Here is a 23,713-nt window from a genome sequence, read left to right as displayed (position 1 = left end):
TTAGACTCATGCATTTTAGCCACTCATTCTGAAAGAGCAGTCAGTCTCACACATGTTAATAATAATAATAATAATAATAATAAGACTTTATTAAGGACACAATCAGAGGTCCATTGGGACTAAAAATACATAAAAGACAGACAATACAAACATGGCAACAGTTAATGTAAAACAAACATCGATCACAGACATAGCCATCAATATCAACCAGATACGGTCCCAGAGGGACAGACATCAGCCCTCACATACAGACTAGAGCGCCAGTGGCTCCACAGTCTTGAGGAGAACCTTAATGAGCTCTTCTCACCATCACACAGAAACAAAATGATATCATTTCTAGAGGCTGATAACCTGCACATAAATTTATACATAAGATTGCGTATTACAGCAGAGCAGTTTGGCACTCCAACATTAACAAACATCTCACTGGCACTGCACCATCGGGGTAGCTTTAAAAGCATCCTCATGCCATCGTTGTAGGCCACATTTAGTCTCTGCATGTTTTTTTTTACTGTAAACGCTCCACAAGTGTGCAGTATACAGAGGAGTACAGTATGCTCTGTTACACAGCTCTCCTTTCTCTTTACACCAGGAGCTAAAGTCAGTGGGTTGATCCCTGGCTTCAACACCACTGTGCTGACCAACCTGCCACGCTCCATGCTGCTCATCGAGGTGGAGAGCGTCCTCATGGGCTTTGCCTTCCTGTCTATGATCATTGTAAGACACATGCACTGGTACACATGCCATAGAATTAAATGTCATAAAATCATTTGTTTGTTTTGGGATTATTTTAATTGTCCTGAATAATGCAGAGTTATTCAAAAAATAAAGCAGTTGCTGTTTGCCACAGTTCCTTGTGCTGTGTGGTGCTGCCTACCGGCCGACAGAGGAGATAGACCTCCGCAGCATCGGCTGGGGAAACATCTTCCAGCTGCCGTTCAAACACCTGAGGGACTACCGCCTGAGGCTGCTCTGCCCCTTTTTCATCTACAGTGGCTTTGAAGTTCTGTTTGCATTCACTGGGTTCTCTCTGGTACTTTTCCATTCAGTTTAACTCTCATTGCTTCAGTTTGTTTTTTTAAAGCCCCAGTGTGTAACTTATTTGGCTTTTTATTAGCAAAAATTAAATATTGCTTTCATAAATACGTATTTCACTGAAGTCGAATCACACCCGCATACAAATGAAAGCTTTCTCGTACCTTAGAATGAGTTGTTACAAGTCGTTACAAATACATAAGGGGGGGGGTGCACCGAACCGAACCAAGGCTGCCATGTTGCATTTATTATTTACGCTTGTTTATCCTGTTACATGCAGCGTCTGTTGTCTGTCTGACGTCTGCTCGATTTCACCTGAATGCAACATCAAGAATATGTTAAGATATGCAACCGCACCGCTAGATGGGGGCAATTCCTACACTTTATACCTTTAAAGGGGACCTATTATTGTTTTCAAGTTTTTCATACTTTTCAGAAAATATGTTTAAAATGTTGGATACTTGCTTTAGAGGAAGTGGAAGTGCCATATCATGAGGTACTGTAGTTATGTGTTTTAAGGTGTTAGCCAGTAAGTGTCGCACTCCTCCATTCGCAACTTTCAATTGTACTGGTTGCCAGGCGGCTAGAAGCTAAAGCTAAGCTAACTGTATTTAGTGAAGGGTAAATCCGAGCGTTTCAGAGCAAAGCAGGAAAGAGACAGAATGGAGGAGTACACTGACAGCTTGTATGTGATAAGTATGGAGTTTTTATAGATTTAAACTTTCAATAGGGTGAGGTCCAATATTAAAAGCCCCTGAAATCCCCTTTAAATGTTTTTGAAGGAGTTTGAAATACAAGAGAATAAAATTGGACTTAGAGAGAAGCAAAGAGGTTGTAGTAGTAAGAAAAACATGTGTTTCTCTCCCTTCACAGACATATGGTGTCTGCATTTTGGGTCTGAAGAACCTGTGGCTCCTGATCGTAGTCTATGGCCTCTCCTGCTCCGTCTTCTCCTCCCTGTCCCTCTGCATCCTACGCCTCCCGCGCTGGACGTGTCTGGTGGGCGGCGCCTTTGTACATTTTGTGTTGCTGGTGGCTCTCATGGCCTTCTCCCTGGAGCGGAAGGAGAACCAAACCTATCCGGAGTATCTGGGCCCTCTGCTGGTCATCGCTGTGCTGTGGGGACTCGGCACTGCCCTGAACAAGACAGGGGTCAGCAGTGAGTATCAGCTTTTTTTATACGTACTGTGCTTTTTCTTTGTTTGAATCACATCAATCCACATGAACTCCTGAATGTGTGTGTGTGTGTGTGTCTGTGTGTGTGTGTGTGTGTGTGTGTGTGTGTGTGTGTCTGTGTGTCTGTGTGTCTGTGTGTCTGTGTGTCTGTGTGTCAGCTCTGCTTGGCATTCTGTATGCTGAAGAAAAGGAACGCCTCGACTTTGTGTACACCATCTACCACTGGTTTCAGGCCATCGCCATCTTCATAGTCTACCTGTGGTCCAACATGCCTATGAGGGTAGGTAACTGTGTTTAGAGAACGTTCAGAGGCTTTGTGTGTTTTGTGTACTGCTAAAAAGAGAGTTTTTTTGTGTTTCCCCTCTCCCCACCCCTCAGGCCAAACTCTCCATCCTTTTGGCCACTTTACTAGTGGCCTGCTACTGCTATTGGCTGATGGAGCGTCGGCTGGCCAGGGACGTGCGCCCCAGACTGCCTCGCATCCCTCGGCCACGGCACAAGGTAACCAGTCACAGTCTGTCATGAGTGATCCTGTATCTGGCTGGTTTCGCCTCAGGGGATCGATTTTATCAGCCCAAGGTTAACACAGCCCAAGAAAAAGGTGCACTAGTGTAGTGTACTTAATAAATTGCAACTAGGAAATCCAACTGCCACTGAGGCCCGATATGATAAATCTTTTGAGTTTACATTTCATCAGTGATGGGAATAAAAGCGTTATAAAATAACAGCGCAAATGTTTTCAGTAACGAGTGATCAAAAAAGTTACTGTTTCCCCGTTATCACGCTCTTACCGTCACTGACAATAAAATGCGCGGTTAATCACCGTTACTTGACTCAAGAAGTTCTGTTGCAAAATAATACACAAGGTTATACACAAGTAACTTGTAACTGTAACTAATTCCTTTTTAAAAGTGACCTGCCTTGGGACTGCGGCTGAAATTTAGCAATTGTGCTAAGTCCGGCACATTTACACTAATGCTTAATGCGTCAGTGTTGATGAATGTGCACTGTCCCAATTCAATAAATAAAGAAATGAAATGAAATGAAGTAATCTGCCCAACACTGCATTTCATTTTAAGTAAAGTCAATGTGCTTTACATAGAACGATGATTGATTGATTGATTGATTGATTGATTGATTGATTGATTGATTGATTGATTGATTGATTGATTGATTGATTGATTGATTGATTGATGGATTGATGGATTTGTTTTTTTAAGTCTCACACACATGACTGCAGCCCACATGGGCTTACAAGAAACTAGACAATTAAAATACATACATTCATAGATGGCTAACAAGTCTGCTCATACATATGTATCCGTAGACTTACGTGTTTAAAGGCAGTTTTTTAAAGTAACCAAAACAATAATTTTCTTTCTTTCTTTCTTTCTTTCTTTCTTTCTTTCTTTCTTTCTTTCTTTCTTTCTTTCTTTCTTTCTTTCTTTCTTTCTTTCTTTCTTTCTTTTTATTTATTCCAGCTAAGGCAATTTCACAATTTGACAGTATCATAGCAAATCACAACATTTTCTTATTCCTTGGTTGGAGGGATCAGACAGGGAGAAGATACATCTTATATTGCCTGCCCCTGTCTTACATGGGATATAATGTTTTCTGTCTAAGCTTTTTCAATAAATCTGGCGAGGACATAGACCCCCCCCCTTGAAAAAACAGCTCAACATATCACACTCAGCCATCCAAAATAAGTTGGGGTCATGGACATGGACAATATGCAAGTATAAAAGAGACTAGAAGGTAGATTAGAAAATAACCAGTGATAAAAACACCAAAACATCAAATACAAACTCCCTGCTGCTCATTCAGCTGTACAATAATACAAATCACCACACACATGTCTCAGAGGAGGTAAGTTTAGAGTTTGAGGTCAGCAGAGCAGGACTGCAATAAATGGACTGGAGAAGCTGTAAACAAAATCCACCACCCACATTTATGATATTTATTTACTGATAAGAATTCAGTACTTTTGTCTTTATAGCACACACTGGCAATACATAGAATATTAAAACAGTGGAGTCAATCAGAGACAATGGGCTTTATGCACAGCTCCACTACTTCCTGAAATAAGCCAGCTCCTTTATTTCCTGTCTTACATTATTGGACCAACTGATTAATCCAGGTGTGTCTGACCTCACAACAATTGTCAGGCACACCTGGATTAATCAGTTGGTCCAATAATGTAAAACAGGAAATAAAGGAGCTGGCTTATTTCAGGAAGTAGTGGAGCTGTGCATAAAGCCCATTCAGGGCTCAGTATCTTCAACATATGGACATGATGAGTCTAGGAGGAGCCACATGAAGCTGCATTCAAAAAGCAATCCATTCCTAACATGTCAAACTGTGGTTTCATTTGGCTGAATAGCACATATCTGTGCCGTTGCCAGAGTTACCTGCGGTTTAATACACCTTGCGTGCTCATTCTGTTCGGCCATTTTCTTCCGCCTTTTTACGGTCTTCTTCTAGTCCTTCATACTTTGTGCTATTTCAACAATTCATATATCAAAACGTGCAGCTTTTTCTGGACTTTATCGGATGTATTCAAATTTTTCATACTTTTTATACTTTTTCCCCATGGAGAATGCATTGGAACAGTCTTCAAACTCTTCAAATCTTCTTACTTCTTTCAGCCACTAAAGCTTCACCATACTTTCTGCTAGAGACTTCATTCAAATTCTAAGCTGTAGACAAACTTTTTAAGTGTTCTTCTATGACTCAGCTTATTGATATCTTCAACAGTTTCTGATATTTGGCAGTTTTAAAATCATTAAGTTTTTTGACAAAATCCAGCTTTATAATGGGTGTGTGTTGCGTCTAACGAGCAGAGCTAGAGTGGTGACATGTCAGCCAGAGTGGAGAGAGGCAAAAAAACATTCTACAGTTTTTCTGGCTAAACTGTCAGCATGGCCACAAATTAAACTCTAGTCTAGACACATGATTTTCTCCAGTTTGGTAGCCACACTTGTCTTCTGACTAAAATGCTGGTCAAAAATGCAAAGAGACTTAGATAATAATTTAAAATATTTTTTAAATGCAGCCAGGGAGCTCTCTGCTCTCATTCAGCCCAATGCATTTTTTTCACAGCAGCAGGAGAAGGAGCTCAACTTTGTAACTTGTTGTTAAGTGCTTTTTAATTCGTTTTAATTCACCAAAAAATAGTCACAGGTCACAAAAAAGTCCTCTTCTTACTTGCTGTGGCTAATTTCTGCACTTTCCTTACTTCTTTTTTTAAGCAGAAGCCAGTGATCCTCTTATTAAAGGTTTTCTTTGCCTCTCATACATGTATACTGTCTCTGTCTGTAGCCTAGTGGTTAGTGTGCTGGGCTGAAGACCTGAAGGTTGCTGGTTCAAATCTTGCCTCAACAACAATTATAGTGAACTAGAAAATTTCCTCTCGGGAAATTTTGAATGGGCCACGGGAGCTACTGCGGGTTGTGCCATCTCTGTCAACATGGGAATCAAACCCACGATCTTAAGGTCAAGACAGAGCTGATCAGACAGACACATGATCATCTTCCTATAAGCACTGATATGGAGGAGCTGTAACCACATTAGGTTACCTGTGTGTGTGTGTGTGTGTGTGTGTGTGTGTGTGTGTGTGTGTGTGTATGGCGGTACAATCGTGTCAAAACAACTGTAAGGATGCGCAGCTATGTGTGTGTGCACGCATGGTTAAATTGTTAGGCGTGCGTGCGTGCGTGCGTTGTTACGCGCAGGTTGTATTTCACACGTGACAACAAGCTGCGTACGTATGAACGTGTGTGTGCACGTCTGACAGTCACTGTTTGACAAATTATGTTATGCGTTCACACACACGTGCGTTCGCAGGCTCTGTTGCTGCGCGGCCGGAAGTGGATTTGCAGCGCGTGCAACACTGCGCCTCACTTGACGTGTAATGTAATTGGACTTTTTATTTTAGTCAACCAGGGGAGGCAGCAGTGAGCCAGACTTTGCCTGCCGGACGAAATGAAGAAGGAGAAGAAGAAGAAAGAAAAAGGAGAAGGAAAAGGAGAAAGGAAAAGACCCATGAGATAATTATATTATAGACAGGAGGAGGCTCAGTGATGTCATGTCTTTTTATGCTCCATGGTTGACACTAATTCTGCATTGATATTTCAATTTCAACCTTCCTGATGGCTCGACAGTTTTGTTACAGTACCTATTATGGAGCTATTACTGTTGCAATATTATTTGCAAATGCGTATCTCAATCTGTGTGTGTGTATTCAGATCTGTGTGTGCGTATTCAGATCTGTGTGTGTGTAATATGATCTGTGTGTGTGTATTCAGATCTGTGTGTGCGTATTCAGATCTGTGTGTGTGTATTCAGACCTGTGTGTGTGTAAAAAAAATTTGTGTCTGTATTCAGATTTGCAAGTGAAGACAAATCTGCAAGTGCATGCAAAGATCTGTGAATGTGAACACAGATCTGTAAGTGTACATAGATCTGTAAATGTGTAAACCGATCTGTAAATGCGTACATAGATCTGTAAATGTCTGTCATCACTTACAACTCAGGCAGGAGCTCTCCATTGGCTGTGTTTTTACACGTGAATTTTGCAACACTTCTGCCGCGGCAGATCTGTGATCTGCAAATGTGTAGAAATGAGATTTGTCTGTGACCTCAGTGTTCCTTTGCCCTGAGCTCAGGCTCACAGGCTCACGCTGCCTGGCTGCAGTAGCAGTACCGCCTACACACGACCAGTCGGCGCGTAGCACCCAGTGATGATAAGCGTGTCACTTGGGGTCATTTCATCGCGCTCACGGTTGGCGTTGTGTCGAGTGTATGGTCGGGAGGCAATACACATGAATTCAAGAGTGTTCGCTGTAAGTACAAGTTCATGTTTCAACAGTAACTTAGTTGTCAGAAGTATTATTGCCTTCTTAAAATAAATTATCAGTAATGTTATTTGTGAACAAGTTACGTTTGCTCAGCTTGTGTGTGTCACTGAGCAAATATGTCAAGTAACGTTAGCACTAGAAGCTAGCTAAATTAACAGGTCCCATTAACGTTGGCTGAAAACGTTGTTGCCCACACAGGAGGGTGACTTGCATGTGTCAGATGGCTGCTGTTAATGAGTCGTTTGGAATACTTCTGACAACTAAGTTACTGTTGAAACATGAACTTGTACTTACAGCGAACACTCTTGAATTCATGTGTATTGCCTCCCGACCATACACTCGACACAACGCCAACCGTGAGCGCAATGAAATGACCCCAAGTGACACGCTTATCATCACTGGGTGCTACGCGCCGACTGGTGGTGTGTAGGCGGTACTGCTACTGCAGCCAGGCAGCGTGAGCCTGTGAGCCTGAGCTCAGGGCAAAGGAACACTGAGGTCACAGACAAATCTCATTTCTACACATTTGCAGATCACAGATCTGCCGCGGCAGAAGTGTTGCAAAATTCACGTGTAAAAACACAGCCAATGGAGAGCTCCTGCCTGAGTTGTAAGAGATGACAGACATTTACAGATCTATGTACGCATTTACAGATCGGTTTACACATTTACAGATCTATGTACACTTACAGATCTGTGTTCACATTCACAGATCTTTGCATGCACTTGCAGATTTGTCTTCACTTGCAAATCTGAATACAGACACAGATTTTTTTTACACACACACAGGTCTGAATACACACACACAGATCTGAATACGCACACACAGATCTGAATACACACACACAGATCATATTACACACACACAGATCTGAATACACACACACAGATTGAGATACGCATTTGCAAATAATATTGCAACAGTAATAGCTCCATAACCTATATAATTATTAATGAAGTGTAAAAAAAAAAAAAAAAAAAAAAAAACTCGGCCGGGACAGTGTTGCAGCCTCTGTGCAGCTATTCAGGTGCACAAACCTAACGCACATCTCCAGCTGGGTCCGTGTAGGTCCGTGTACTTTGCGGCCATTCGATTTTCAATTAGAAATCAAAAATCAAAAAATGAAAAAGTGACAGATTATTTTGTTTTTTGTTTTTTAATCTAACACAAAAAACAAAAAAATGTTTGGTTTTTCATATTTCAATTTTAGGCTCAATCAAAAATACGAAATGGAAAAACAGGCAGCAGGACTGAATTTGATTTTAATATTTAATTTGTGGGGTTTACGTGACCCGGAAGTTTGCACGCAGTCACAAAGATCATACATTTTTAGAGACGTGATCCGTGGAGCTGGAGGGTAAAACATTGGGTCAAGGACAAGACGGGACACTGCACAGAGCAGCAACCACCAAGACTTGTCAACTCACTGGTCATTAAATTAGACACGTCGCCGCCGCCCCCTCCCCCCCTTACCGGCTACCGTTCTCAAATAAAAGCTGGGACTCAACCAGACTCTGGTCTCCTATAGGGCCGGGTCTGGCTCCAAGTTTGAGCAAATACATGAGCAAAGACCCGACCAGGTCCGACCAGTGTTGGAGCATGGACCCGATGCGGCCGGACTCACGAACATTAATTCTTTATTAATTATAAAAAAAAAATATTTAAAAAAAAAGAAGAAGAAGAAAAAAAAGAAGCCCATAGTTGTGTTCATAGAGACGTGACAGGTGGGGCCAGACAAGCTGGTGATCAGCTGTGGTCATTGAATTGTTAGACACTATAGGCCTAGGTCATTTCAATTTGCGCGTCTGTGTTTTTTCCTTTTTAAAATAGGCTCATTATATGCGGACTGAGACTGAGCGAGTGAGCAATAAGCGCGAGAGAAACAGCTGGTGTGCACCAGATGCAGGTTGACCAGCAAAAACTGAAACGAGACGGTTAAAGAGAGGAAAAACACAGAATATACAATAGGCCTATATGTCCAAAAGACATGTCCGGTCGTCACGACGTGAACGAGGGAGGATCTGATGGTGGCTCAGGTTTAGTGATGAGGAAACTGTCACTGCAGCTGCACAGGTGTCAGCAGCTGCTCCAAACAGACACGTTACAAACTTTATTTTGAAGGGACAGATTAGATGTTGATTTTGTTAACAGTGACTTTATTGCACCCAAACATTAAGCATATAGCCTATCTGTCGGCTGCTGTCTTATCGTTTAATCGACCCCCCACAATATTTGTTTGCAGAATGTTGTTGTTGTTGTTGCGGCTGTGATTTTATTCAGAGGATCTACGGGGGGGGGGGGGACGCTTCACCTCCTACGACATCTAAAGCTTTTATCTTGGTTTAGGTGAGGGATTCTCCAGGCAGGGGCTGTTTTCAATGACTGAAATGCTGGCGGAAAAAAAAAAACAGCGGCGAGAGCTGGATGTGATCGCTCAAAACGTGACAGTGTCTTAATGACCAGTGAGATGACCTAAGTCTTCGTGGTTGCTGCTCTGTGCAGTGTCCGGTCTTGTCGCTGAACCAATGTTTTACCCTCCAGCTCCGTGGATCACGTCTATGAAAACTATGAATTATCTTTGTGACTGCGTCTCTTGATATCGCCAAACTCTAATTGGCAGCTTAGATGAGGGGAATCGCTGTGCGTAATGGTCGCGCGTAATGACAGCTCCTCGCCGGTGAAACACAATAAACTGTGCTACTTCTTGCATGTTTGTCTCATGGCACGGAGGAGCCTACACAGAGGTGGATCAGGCGGCAAAGAAGTCCACTGTGAAAATTATCTGACTGAATGGAAGCAAAGCAAAGCGCTACAGCTCAGCGGAGACAGAGACCCAGCCCAGCGAGGAGAACAGTACATGAGGAAGATGAGTTAACGATCAGCTTGTGTGAAAAAATAAACACAGCTGTGAAAATGTATCCATGTGCTCAAATGTATCCATGTGCAACAGTTACAAAGAAAAAAAAGATTTTATAGGCCATTCATCTACAGTCTGTGGCTATAACACGAGTCACTGGGCTTTTATTTGGAGTTCAGACATTTCCGGTCTGTCATCGGCGTTAATGTGTTGTTTAAGATCAAAAACAAAAAGACAATCAAAATTTGACCGTAATTTGATTTTGGTTTCCTCGTTTTTCCGTTTCAAAACAAAAAAAAACAACAAAAAACAACTTTGTTTTTCTGTTATTCTGTTTTAAAACAAAAACAGAATAACGTGGAAAATTAAGTCTTTGACTTTTCTATTGTTTTGTTATTATGATATTTGGAAACTTCGCTCCACAGCGGCCAGGTCCCGGGGCAACTCTCTCCACACCCCCCGCTTGCGTCCGCTCCCCCCCACCCCCCCACCCCCCACCCCCCGGCCGGAGCTCCGTGGTCCATATGCCATCCCTGCACCAGAGTTCCCCGGGTCACGCTGCTGATCCGCCCCGCGGAGCAGGCAGCTCGCAGCGGCCTCTTCCTACAGCGGATCGCTCCGTCCCGGACCGGGGAGCGACGTCGCCGCAGCCGCCACTGCCGCTGTGAGCTGCCTGGTCAGCGGGGCGGAGCAGCAGCTTGACCCGGGGATGGCATATGGACCACGGTCCACAGCGGCTCAGACCCAAGGTGTGGACAGAGTGGCTCCGGCCGGCCGCTGTGGCCAGCTGGGACACGGATTATTCTCTCAAATAAATCATGTCATGCAACAGCCTATATATCTGTATCTCGTATTGGATCGATTGCACCATCTACTGGATGAAAATGAAAATGCAACACAGAACAACTAAGTTACACTACGCGTCACGTTACGCGTAGTGGTGCACACCGGGCAGATCAACTTCCGGCTGCGCAGCAATAGAGTCTGCGACCGCACGCACGTGTGAACGCGTAACAACATTAGTCAAACAGTGACAGACAGACGTGCACAATCTGCTTCATACGAACGCAGCTTCTTGTCACGCGTGACACAGTTTGCGCACGTCGTTTCCGCGTACGCGTGAGCGCCTGACAAAATTGTTCAATCAGCTTCACGCGAGCGTTAATGCGTGCGTTCGCTGAAAAACGCATGGATGTTTACACGTGACCACTACGCGTAGTGTGATTACCGGCGCGCAGCAGTCATCACACGTGAACGTGCGCGTGAACGGCGGGCCATTATAAGTCAATGAGGAAACTACATTACATGTCAGGCGCTGTCTGCTGCACAGGCGTCAAAGCACGCGGGTGTGACACGTTCAGTTGACATGTGCGCACGCATTATGAAACGATTGTACCGGCATAGTGTGTGTGTGTGAGACTGTAATCACATGGTGTGTGTGTGTGTGTGTGTGTGAGACTGTAATCACATGGTGTGTGTGTGTGTGTGTGACTGTAATCACATGAAGCTGGCTCTAGAGTCTGTGTGTGTGTGTGACTATGAGCTGCATCCTGTGTCAGTCTGATTTAGCTGTGTCTCTGTTTATAAACATTTAAACGAGCGCCAGGTGGTTGTTTATGAAGTTAACGAGCCCTGGCCTGAGGATCAAAGAGGTTACCACGGCGATAGGGGCCCCCGCAGGCTGAGACAGACAGAAACGTGGAGAAAAAGAGCCATTTTCTGCCTCTGCACCGGCCTCACATTTAGGCTTAGGGTGAGAAAACGGTAACTCCTATCAGAACAAAACACATATCAACGTTGCTCTAAGGACTTACTGAAAATTTCGGTACGATTTGGTGTTTCTACAGTAAATATTTTGGCGATGCTGGCAGTTTTAAAACATCAGGCCGTTCTGCTTCTCTCAGAAAATATTTGTATTGGACTCAATGAGGAGCAGAGACAGACGTGGCCGCACTTAGAGCCTCAGAGTTTAAATTCTGTAAGTCTCTCTGATATTTTGAGCAGATTAAGAGATCAAGGATGAGCTCGTCTACAACCGTGGCTGAAATTATGTGTGTAGAGTGTGAATTGTGGCCGTTTGGAGTTTGGATAGAGAAAAATTCTGGAGTTTTTCTGGCATCTCTCCCACTCTAACCGATGACGTCACGCACTCTGACACGAACATTCCGTCCAATACACACCCATTATAATCTCATAATTTCTCCAAAAATGATCATGGTCATTGATCATGGATTGATCAAAAACTATATGACCTATCAAAACGTGGAGTAATACGACAATACACAAGACTTGTGTCTACTGTTTAAAGTTTAAATGGAGTCTCTAGGTGAAAGTATGCCTGAGCAGTAGACGTTTGTTAAACTCCAATGATTGGTCTTTTTCGCTCTTTTTTTCCCATCCGTCCCATAGACTTACATGCAAAAATTTGCGCAGTTTTTCGCGACTTATGTCGCGAAAAATTCGTAAACTGTTGAGAAAAGTAATAGCACACCGATCCCGATCAAGACGCACGTTTTGATATATAATATGTCCTGCAGGACTAGTAGCGGACCGAAAAAGCGTCCGGAAGATGAAAAAAAACTAGAAAAAGCATTTCCAAAAATGGAAATGGTGTGAATGCTGAAAGCCATTGCTGAACCATGCTGAATTAGCAGAATAAATTGACAAAGACATGCGGAATGGCATACAAGAAACATGTCCAAGGAAGGAAATAAACCCACAACCTTCAGTACATCAGCCCACTGATCTAACCACTTCACAATAGTTACATTCAATGAGAGAAGAGTAAAAGAAATCCCTGTATAAGAGGCTCACTGACTTCTGAAGAGAGGTTGAGACTTTGATGAATGTGAGATTTTTCAATGATGCTTAAAAAAAAGAAAGAAAAGAGTATAAATGAGCCATTAGAAGTTTGTCTACAGATCAGAATTTGAATGAAGTCTCTAGCAGAAAGTATGACACGCTGAGTTTTTCTGCCTTCAAATTGCTGTGAACCAATGGCAGACACAAACTGGCAGTTTCAGGGAGACTGGAGCTGGACTGGAGGCAGGAATCGAACCCATGACCTCATGATCAATAAACCTTTACTCTGCCACTTCGCCACAGAGAGCACACACATAAAAGCATGTTGTCATTGATTGTAATGTGATGATGTGCTGCAAACACTAGGAATGAATGAGTCTCTTAACGAACACCTCACACCCCGCGTGCTGACAGCTGGACATTGTACAATTACAGATTCAGCGCGTTTAGCGTAAAACTCCACACTGGGATTCGATCCCAGACCGGAACATAGGCCTTGGTTACAGTGCAAGCTGCTCTACCAGGTGAGCTATACCTGTTGTACCTTGACAGCTACACCGAGCTGCCAAGCCTTTCACCTCTGAGCCAGATGCAGAGCGGGGCGGGAGCTTGTAGCACTAGTGCCCTCCCCTGGAGCTGTGACACGTCAGCTCCAGTCTCCCTGAAACTGCCAGTTTGCATCTGCCATTGGTTCACAGCAATTTGAAGGCAGAAAAACTCAGAAATGCAATTTTGCACTTCCTTTTCTGCTGATATGTGCTCTAACACAAGAAAAATGCCACAGGAACATGTGAAAAGCACGAAAAACATGATTTTCATGGGAGCGGGTCTTTAAAGTTCAAAGTGGTTGACACACTAACAAGACTGCTCAGGTGGGAATTGAACCAGTAACCTTGTGGTTGAATGGCATGAACCTTATCCACTGGGCTATTCCAATAGTCATGGTGAGGTAGAGGTTGAGACTTTGATGAATGTGAGATTTTTCAATGATGCTTTAAAAAAAGAGAAATGAGCCACAACAAGTAAGTAGAGGACTTTTTTGTGAAAATAGCGCAAGCAGTGATCACCATACAAATGGTTGACCAAGGTAGGAATCAAACCCACAATCTTCTGGTCACTAGACTTTGACTTTGCCTCTAGGCCACAGTGTACACACAGTTGTACAGACTGTTGTCTGTTGATGAGCTGCACTCTGTCTCACTCTGAAGTTAACGAGCCCAAAGCTGCACCTGTTGGATACACACTGTGTCAACACCAAGAAAGCTTGAGAGTCAAGCTTGAATGACTTAGAATTAAAATTTCTGTGAATTTCAGGCTGAGAGCAGCAGTTTCAACATGAAGCAAGTTATCAGAAGTCAACAGAGGACGACTGGGAAAATAATTCACTATAATTGTTGTTGAGGCAAGATTTGAACCAGCAACCATCAGGTCTCCAGACGCAACACACACCCATTATAAAACTGAAAAAAATCAGAAAAAGTTAAATATTTTAAAAAGTATAAATAGTTAAAAAGAGAAAAGTAATGCCGATAAAGTTCAAAAAAAGCTGCACGTTTTGATATATGAATTGTTGAAATAGCACAAAGTATGAAGGACTAGAAGAAGACCGTAAAAAGGCGGAAGAAAATGGCCGAACAGAAGAACAATAGTGTGAAAAACATTTCCAAGAATGGAAATGGTGTGAATGCTGAAAGCAACGCTGAATGAGCTGAAGAAAGAAAGATTGAAACAAGAGAGAAAAAAGAAAAGGACAGAAAGAAAGAAAGAAAGAAAGAAAGAATCAAACAAACAAAGAAGTAAAAAGAAAGAAATGGAGTGAAAGAAAGAAAGAAAGAAAGAAATGGAGTAAAAACTAAGGAAGAGAAAAGGAATAGAAAGAAAGAAAGAAAGAAACAATCAAACAAACAAAGAAGTAAAAAGACAGAAATGGAGTGAAAGAAAGAAAGAAAGAAAGAAAGAAAGAAGAAAAAGAGAGAGGGGGATGATAGATAGAAAGAGGTAGATGGATGGATGGATGGATGGATGGATAGGGAGGGAAGGATAGAAAAAGTTACGTAAAATACAAATGAAGGAGTAGAAGAAAGAAAGAAAGAAAGAAAAAAAGGAGACAGAGGGGTTAAAAAATAGGGAGATAGATAGATAGATAGATAGATAGATAGATAGATAGATAGATAGATAGATAGATAGATAGATAGATAGATAGATAGATAGATAGATAGATAGGACACATGTTAAAAGCTGCATCCTATGTCCTAGGCTCCACCTGTAATTGTACTACTATTAATAGAGTTGGAAAGACTAAACGTCTGAACTTAAATTCATGAGAAAAATATAAATTGTTGGAGATGTTTACATCAAAAGTATAAAATAATTGAGAGCAGTGGCGGACTGGCACCAAAAAGAGGCCCTGGCAATTTTGACAGAGAGAGGCCACATTGTCTTCTCAGGGGGTTGAACAGTAACAGTACAGATAAGTCTTAAAATGTTAACTGTAGCCTACTCAACAAGCTATTATTACAAGGTATACAACAGATATGCCAGGCTCCCCCCTCCCCCATATAGACAGTAACCACACTCCACCTTACAATAACTGTGAACTGGCCTTTGCATTGCTGCAACATACACTATAGTACTACTTCTGACCATGTCCTCTGCGCCCCTGTGTTTTCTTGTCCTCTTTTTCATGTACATGACATGCCCATGGGATTCTGCACCATTGCACATTTTGCACTATGCACTTTTCACCTATTTATTTGCGGCCGCTCCGCTCCACTTTATTTATTTGGTGGAGCCGCCTGCGGCCGCATCACCAGGCGGCCGCAGTGGCATTTGCCCACATTGCCCAATGGCCAGTCCGTCCCTGATTGAGAGGCTGATGAATTTGAGCTGAAAACCTGTGTGTGAGTCTGACGGTCTCTCTGTCTGCGTGTACATGTGCAGAAAGCCACAGAACTCCTCTCTCCCTAATGATCTGATTGATTACACCTGCGTGGCAGCCTGCCCTCAGAAGTTACCATGGTGACTACCATGCTTACATTTTACTGTGTGGAACAGTGTTGTGTTTGTGTGTTTGTCTGTTTGTGTATGTGTGCATGTGTGACTGTGTGTGAGTGTCTGTGTGTGTCTGTCTGTGTGAGTGTGATGCCTGTGTTTGTGCGTGGACATCCTCTGTCAGTCTGGTTTATCATGTGTGTGTGTGGGGCTGTGTTTAAAAACATCTTAACGAGCGGCCAGGCTGCACCTGCACTGTTCTTTTTATAGACATGATAACGAGCTGGCCCCAACAGCTGGCCACTGCACACAGAGCAGAGCAGAGCAGAGAGATTTGAGCTCTGTGCAGCTCCCGAAAACAGCCCATAAAAAGAGAACCGTACCTCTTATCAGAATGTGGCCATGACTACTGGGGCAAGGAGACCTTCCTGAGCGAGCCAATGTGAATTAAATGTTTGTAGGGCAAAAACTTTTCTTGCCGTCGCAGGGTAGAAAAGGGGGGCATTTCTGTTTTTCTAAAAAAATCAGCTCCTACTTTTATATTGAAGTGGATGAGCCACTGGAGCGGGTCTAGCTGCACAATTAGGCTCATTGAGACAATTCTGTAAGTCTGTCTGCTGTTTTGAGCACATCAAATGAGACACGACAAGTGTGGCTACAAACCGGTGAGGAAATCATGTGTCTAGAGTTTAATTTGTGGCCGTGCTGGCAATTTATCCAGAAAAAATCCAGGATGTTTTTTCGATACCTCTCACTCTAACGATGATGTCACTCACTCTAAGCCCTGCTCGTTAAGCGCAATACACAACCATTTTAAAGTTGGATTTTGTCGAAAATTTTAATGATTTTAAAACGGCCACATATCAGAAACTGTTGAAGATATTAATAAGCTGAGTAATATGTGAATAGATTAAAAGTTTAAAAGTTTCAACTTCTCCTGCTGATGTGAAAAAAATGCATTGAGCTGAATGAGAGCAGAGAGCTCCCTGGCTGCATTTAAAAAATATTTTAAATTATTATCTAAGTCTCTTTGCATTTTTGACCAGAATTTTAGCCAGAAGACAAGTGTGGCTACAAAACTGGAGAAAATAATTTGTCTAGAGTTTAATTTGTGGCCGTGCTGACAGTTTAGCCAGAAAAACTCTAGAATGTTTTTTTGCCTCTATCCACTCTGACACCACTCTAGGTCTGCTCGTTAGACGCAATACACACCCATTATGAAGCTGAAAAAAATCAGAAAAAGTTAAATATTTGAAAAAGTATAAATAGTTAAAAAGAGAAAAGTAATGCCGATAAAGTTCAAAAGAAGCTGCACGTTTTGATATATGAATTGTTGAAATAGCACAAAGTATGAAGGACTAGAAGAAGACCGTAAAAAGGCGGAAGAAAATGGCCAAACAGAAGAACAATAGTGTGACTGCTTCAGCAGTCACACTAACTAGAAAAAGCATTTCCAAGAATGGAAATGGTGTGACTGCTGAAAGCAGCTGAACGCTGTTGCAGAATTAGCAAATAGTGCAAGCAGTGATCACCATACAAATGTTTGACCAAGGTCGGAATCGAACTCACAACCTCATGGTCAGTAGATTTCCACTCTGCCTCTAGGCCACAGTGCACACACAGTTGCAGAGACTGTTGTCTGTTAATGATCTGCACACTGTCAACATCAAGAAAGCTTGAGAGTCAAGCTTGAATGACTTAGAATGAAAATGTCTGTGAATTTCAGGCTGAGAGCAGCAGTTTCAACATGAAGCAAGTTATCAGAAGTCAACAGAGGACGACTGGGAAAATAATTCACTATAATTGTTATTGAGGCAAGATTTGAACCAGTAACCTTCAGGTCTCCAGCTCAGCAAGCTAACCACTAGGCTACAGGCAGAGACAGTATGTGAGGGGCAAAGAAAACCTTTAATAAGAGGATCACTGGCTCCTGCTTAAAAAAAAAGGTAAGGAAAGTGCAGAAATTAGCCACACCAAGAAAGAAGAGGACTTTTTTGTGACCTGTGACTATTTTTTGGTGAATTAAAATGATTTAAAAAGCACTTAACAGCAAGTTACAAACTGTGGCACTAGCAATTAATGCGTCTCTTAACGACCACCTGTAACCAATTGAGGGTGATGGAGGGGAGCAGAATTCATAACAAGAGTGCTCAACCTGGATTTGAACCAGTGACCTTGGGGTTGGCAAGCAGCAACCCTAACCACTACACTAGAGTCGAGTTGGGGAGATGAGAGGTTGAGACTTTGATGAATGTGAGATTTTTCAATGATGCTTAAAATAAAAAGAAATTAGTATAAATTAGCCACACCAAGTAAGAAGAGGACTTTTTTGTGACCTGTGACTATTTTTTGGTGAATTAAAATGAATTAAAAAGCACTTAACAGCAAGTTACAAAGTTGAGCTCCTTCTCCTGCTGCTGTAAAAAAAATGCATTGGGCTGAATGAGAGCAGAGAGCTCCCTGGCTGCATTTAAAAAATATTTTAAATTATTATCTAAGTCTCTTTGCATTTTTGACCAGAATTTTAGCCAGAAGACAAGTGTGGCTACAAAACTGGAGAAAATAATTTGTCTAGAGTTTAATTTGTGGCCATGCTGACAGTTTAGCCAGAAAAACTCTAGAATGTTTTTTTGCCTCTATCCACTCTGGCACCACTCTAGCTCTGCTCGTTAGACGCAATACACACACATTATAAAGCTGAAAAAAATCAGAAAAAGTTAAATATTTGAAAAAGTATAAATAGTTAAAAAGAGAAAAGTAATGCAGATAAAGTTCAAAAAAAGCTGCACGTTTTGATATATGAATTGTTGAAATAGCACAAAGTATGAAGGACTAGAAGAAGACCGTAAAAAGGCGGAAGAAAATGGCCGAACAGAAGAACAATAGTCACACTAACTAGAAAAAGCATTTCCAAGAATGGAAATGGTGTGACTGCTGAAAGCAGCTGAATGCTGTTGCAGAATTAGCAAATACTGCAAGCAGTGATCACCAAACAAATGTTTGACCAAGGTCGGAATCGAACCCACAACCTCATGGTCAGTAGACTTCCACTCTGCCTCTAGGCCACAGTGCACACACAGTTGCAGAGACTGTTGTCTGTTAATGATCTGCACTCTGTCTCACTCTGAAGTTAACGAGCCCAAAGCTGCACCTGTTGGAAACACTGTCAACATCAAGAAAGCTTGAGAGTCAAGCTTGAATGACTTAGAATGAAAATTTCTGTGAATTTCAGGCTGAGAGCAGCAGTTTCAACATGAAGCAAGTTATCAGAAGTCAACAGAGGACGACTGGGAAAATAATTCACTATAATTGTTATTGAGGCAAGATTTGAACCAGTAACCTTCAGGTCTCCAGCTCAGCAAGCTAACCACTAGGCTACAGGCAGAGACAGTATGTGAGGGGCAAAGAAAACCTTTAATAAGAGGATCACTGGCTCCTGCTTAAAAAAAGGTAAGGAAAGTGCAGAAAATAGCCACACCAAGAAAGAAGAGGACTTTTTTGTAACCTGTGACTATTTTTTGGTGAATTAAAATGATTTAAAAAGCACTTAACAGCAAGTTACAAACTGTGGCACTAGCAATTAATGCGTCTCTTAACGACCACCTGTAACCAATTGAGGGTGATGGAGGGGAGCAGAATTCATAACAAGAGTGCTCAACCTGGATTTGAACCAGTGACCTTGGGGTTGGCAAGCAGCCACCCTAACCACTACACTAGAGTAGAGTTGGGGAGAAGAGAGGTTGAGACTTTGATGAATGTGAGATTTTTCAATGATGCTTAAAATAAAAAGAAACTAGTATAAATTAGCCACACCAAGTAAGAAGAGGACTTTTTTGTGACCTGTGACTATTTTTTGGTGAATTAAAATGAATTAAAAAGTACTTAACAGCAAGTTACAAAGTTGAGCTCCTTCTCCTGCTGCTGTGAAAAAAATGCATTGGGCTGAATGAGAGCAGAGAGCTCCCTGGCTGCATTTAAAAAATATTTTAAATTATTATCTAAGTCTCTTTGCATTTTTGACCAGAATTTTAGCCAGAAGACAAGTGTGGCTACAAAACTGGAGAAAATAATTTGTCTAGAGTTTAATTTGCAGAAAAAGTTAAATATTTGAAAAAGTATAAATAGTTAAAAAGAGAAAAGTAATGCCGATAAAGTTCAAAAAAAGCTGCACGTTTTGATATATGAATTGTTGAAATAGCACAAAGTATGAAGGACTAGAAGAAGACCGTAAAAAGGCGGAAGAAAATGGCCGAACAGAAGAACAACTAACTAACTAGAAAAAGCATTTCCAAGAATGGAAATGGTGTGACTGCTGAAAGCAGCTAAACGCTGTTGCAAAATTAGCAAATAGTGCAAGCAGTGATCACCATACAAATGTTTGACCAAGGTCGGAATCGAACCCACAACCTCATGGTCAGTAGACTTCCACTCTGCCTCTAGGCCACAGTGCGCACACAGTTGCAGAGACTGTTGTCTGTTAATGATCTGCACTCTGTCTCACTCTGAAGTTAACGAGCACAAAGCTGCACCTGTTGGAAACACTGTCAACATCAAGAAAGCTTGAGAGTCAAGCTTGAAGCAAGTTATCAAGATAAGATAAGAGGATCACTGGCTTCTGCTTGAAAAAAAAAGTAAGGAAAGTGCAGAAATTAACCACAACAAGTAAGTAGAGGACACTTTTGTGAAAATAGTGCAAGCAGTGATGACCATACAAATGGTTGACCAAGGTAGGAATTGAACCCACAATCTCATGGTCAGAAGACTTTGACTTTGCCTCTAGGCCACAGTGTACACACTGTTGCAAAGACTGTTGTCTGTTGATGAGCTGCACTCTGTCTCACTCTGACTGCACCTGTTGGAAACACACTGTGTCAACACCAAGAAAGCTTGAGAGTCAAGCTTGAATGACTTAGAATGAAAATGTCTGTGAATTTCAGGCTGAGAGCAGCAGTTTCAACATGAAGCAAGTTATCAGAAGTCAACAGAGGACGACTGGGAAAATAATTCACTATAATTGTTATTGAGGCAAGATTTGAACCAGTAACCTTCAGGTCTCCAGCTCAGCAAGCTAACCACTAGGCTACAGGCAGAGACAGTATGTGAGGGGCAAAGAAAACCTTTAATAAGAGGATCACTGGCTCCTGCTTTAAAAAAAAGGTAAGGAAAGTGCAGAAATTAGCCACACCAAGAAAGAAGAGGACTTTTTTGTGACCTGTGACTATTTTTTGGTGAATTAAAATGATTTAAAAAGCACTTAACAGCAAGTTACAAACTGTGGCACTAGCAATTAATGTGTCTCTTAACGACCACCTGTAACCAATTGAGGGTGATGGAGGGGAGCAGAATTCATAACAAGAGTGCTCAACCTGGATTTGAACCAGTGACCTTGGGGTTGGCAAGCAGCCACCCTAACCACTACACTAGAGTAGAGTTGGGGAGAAGAGAGGTTGAGACTTTGATGAATGTGAGATTTTTCAATGATGCTTAAAATAAAAAGAAACTAGTATAAATTAGCCACACCAAGTAAGAAGAGGACTTTTTTGTGACCTGTGACTATTTTTTGGTGAATTAAAATGAATTAAAAAGTACTTAACAGCAAGTTACAAAGTTGAGCTCCTTCTCCTGCTGCTGGGAAAAAAATGCATTGGGCTGAATGAGAGCAGAGAGCTCCCTGGCTGCATTTAAAAAATATTTTAAATTATTATCTAAGTCTCTTTGCATTTTTGACCAGAATTTTAACCAGAAGACAAGTGTGGCTACAAAACTGGAGAAAATAATTTGTCTAGAGTTTAATTTGTGGCCATGCTGACAGTTTAGCCAGAAAAACTCTAGAATGTTTTTTTGCCTCTCTCCACTCTAGCACCACTCTAGCTCTGCTCGTTAGACGCAACACACACACATTATAAAGCTGAAAAAAATCTGAAAAAGTTAAATATTTGAAAAAGTATAAATAGTTAAAAAGAGAAAAGTAATGCCGATAAAGTTAAAAAAAAGCTGCACGTTTTGATATATGAATTGTTGAAATAGCACAAAGTATGAAGGACTAGAAGAAGACCATAAAAAGGCGGAAGAAAATGGCCAGAAGAACAATAGTGTGACTGCTTTCAGCAGTCACACTAATAATAAAAATAAAAGAGAATAAAGATTGAGTGAATAACAATAATAAAAAAAGAGAATAAGAATTGAGTGAATAACAATAGTGTGAATGCTTCCAGCAGTCACACTAATAATAAAAATAAAAGAGAATAAAGATTGAGTGAATAACAATAATAAAAAAAGAGAATAAGAATTAAGTGAATAACAATAAAAACTAGAAAAAGCATTTCCAAGAATGGAAATGGTGTGACTGCTGATAGCAACTGAACGCTGTTGCAGAATTAGCAAATAGTGCAAGCTGTGATCACCATACAAATGTCTGACCAAGGTCAGAATCGAACCCACATCCTCATGGTCATTAAACTTCCACTCTGCCTCTAGGCCACGGTGCACACACAGTTGCAGAGACTGTTGTCTGTTAATGATCTGCACACTGTCAACATCAAGAAAGCTTGAGAGTCAAGCTTGAATGACTTAGAATGAAAATGTCTGTGAATTTCAGGCTGAGCACTAACCATATGGCCACAGAGAACCTGAGTTACAATGAGCTTTATACTATGAGGAATCAAAGACTGTCCAATGACAGCTGAATAATTGGAATCAAAAGTCAAGCAATGAAGTGAAAAGACTGAGGCAGGAATCGAACCCATGACCATATGATCACTAAACCTTTACTCTGCCACTCGGCTACAGAGAGCACACTGCTTTCAAAACTGTTGTCATTCATTGTAATGTGATGATGTGCTGCAAACTGGTACGAGTAATCAAGGAGATAACAAACACCTGTAACCAATTGAAGGCGGGGGAGGAGAGCAGAATTCAACATAACATAACAAGAGCTCTTCCCTTGGATTCGAACCAGTGACCTTAGGGTTGGCAAGCATCCACCCTAACCCCTACACTACAGTGTAGTTGTGAAGAAGAGAGGTTGAGACTTTGATGAATGTGAGATTTTTTGTGAAAAAGTTAAATATTTTAAAAAGTATAAATAGTTAAAAAGAGAAAAGTAATGCCGATAAAGTTCAAAAAAAGCTGCACGTTTTGATATATGAATTGTTGAAATAGCACAAAGTATGAAGGACTAGAAGAAGACCGTAAAAAGGCGGAAGAAAATGGCCAAACAGAAGAACAATAGTGTGACTGCTTCAGCAGTCACACTAATAAAAGAGAATAAAGATTGAGTGAATAACAATAATAAAAAAAGAGAATAAAAATTGAGTGAATAACAATTGTGAACTAGATAAAGTATCATTTCCTGATGGAAATGCGTGTGACTGCTGAAAGCAGCTGAACGCTGTTGCAGAATTAGCAAATAGTGCAAGCAGTGATCACCATACAAATGGTTGACCAAGGTAGGTATCGAACCCACAACCTCATGATCAGCAGACTTTCACTCTGCCTCTAGGCCAGTGTATACACAGTTGCAGAGACTGTTGTCTGTTGATGAACTGCACTCTGTCTCACTCTGAAGTTAACTCGCCCAAAGCTGTAGTTCCAGTGCAAATCAATCTTAGTGCAGTGGTATAAACAAGAAACATGTTAACATAAACCAAGATTGAAAGAGGTAAAGAGAATAGGTGGGGGCGCATATGCATTATCAAGTTTGATCTTGTGACCAGACCAAGTGGTATTGGTTAAAGGTCAAAGTGGCTGACACTAACAAGACTGCTCAAGTGGGATTTGAACCTGTGACCTTGTGATTGGTTGGCAGGAACCTTATCCACTAGGCCATTCCAACACTTCCAATGAAGTAGAGGTTGAGACTTTGATGAATGTGAGATTTTTCAATGATGCTTAAAGTCTCACTCCCCCGACCCTTTTCGGCCATTTTAAAACCAGCTCATTAGCCATGCACATTAGCAATTCACCTCTGGGGGGTGGGCGGAGACTGCACTGTTT

General features: G+C 41.6%; 1 protein-coding gene across 1 annotated transcript in view; it reads left to right on the top strand.

Annotated features, from left to right (window-relative positions):
• Positions 1-23,713, top strand: part of unc93b1 (unc-93 homolog B1, TLR signaling regulator) — a 36,459-nt gene that overhangs the window by 8,593 nt on the left and 4,153 nt on the right. The window contains exons 8-12 of the mRNA XM_085764575.1: positions 593-717; positions 851-1,033; positions 1,909-2,194; positions 2,370-2,491; positions 2,590-2,712. Coding sequence (XP_085620701.1) covers positions 593-717; positions 851-1,033; positions 1,909-2,194; positions 2,370-2,491; positions 2,590-2,712 — 839 coding nt within the window. The remainder of the gene's footprint in view (positions 1-592; positions 718-850; positions 1,034-1,908; positions 2,195-2,369; positions 2,492-2,589; positions 2,713-23,713) is intronic.

The sequence above is a fragment of the Trachurus japonicus genome, chromosome 1, assembly GCF_045865225.1.
Source record: "Trachurus japonicus isolate A0001 chromosome 1, Traja_1.0".
Taxonomy (NCBI): Eukaryota; Metazoa; Chordata; class Actinopteri; order Carangiformes; family Carangidae; genus Trachurus; species Trachurus japonicus.
This window is presented reverse-complemented; position numbering and strand designations above follow the sequence as displayed.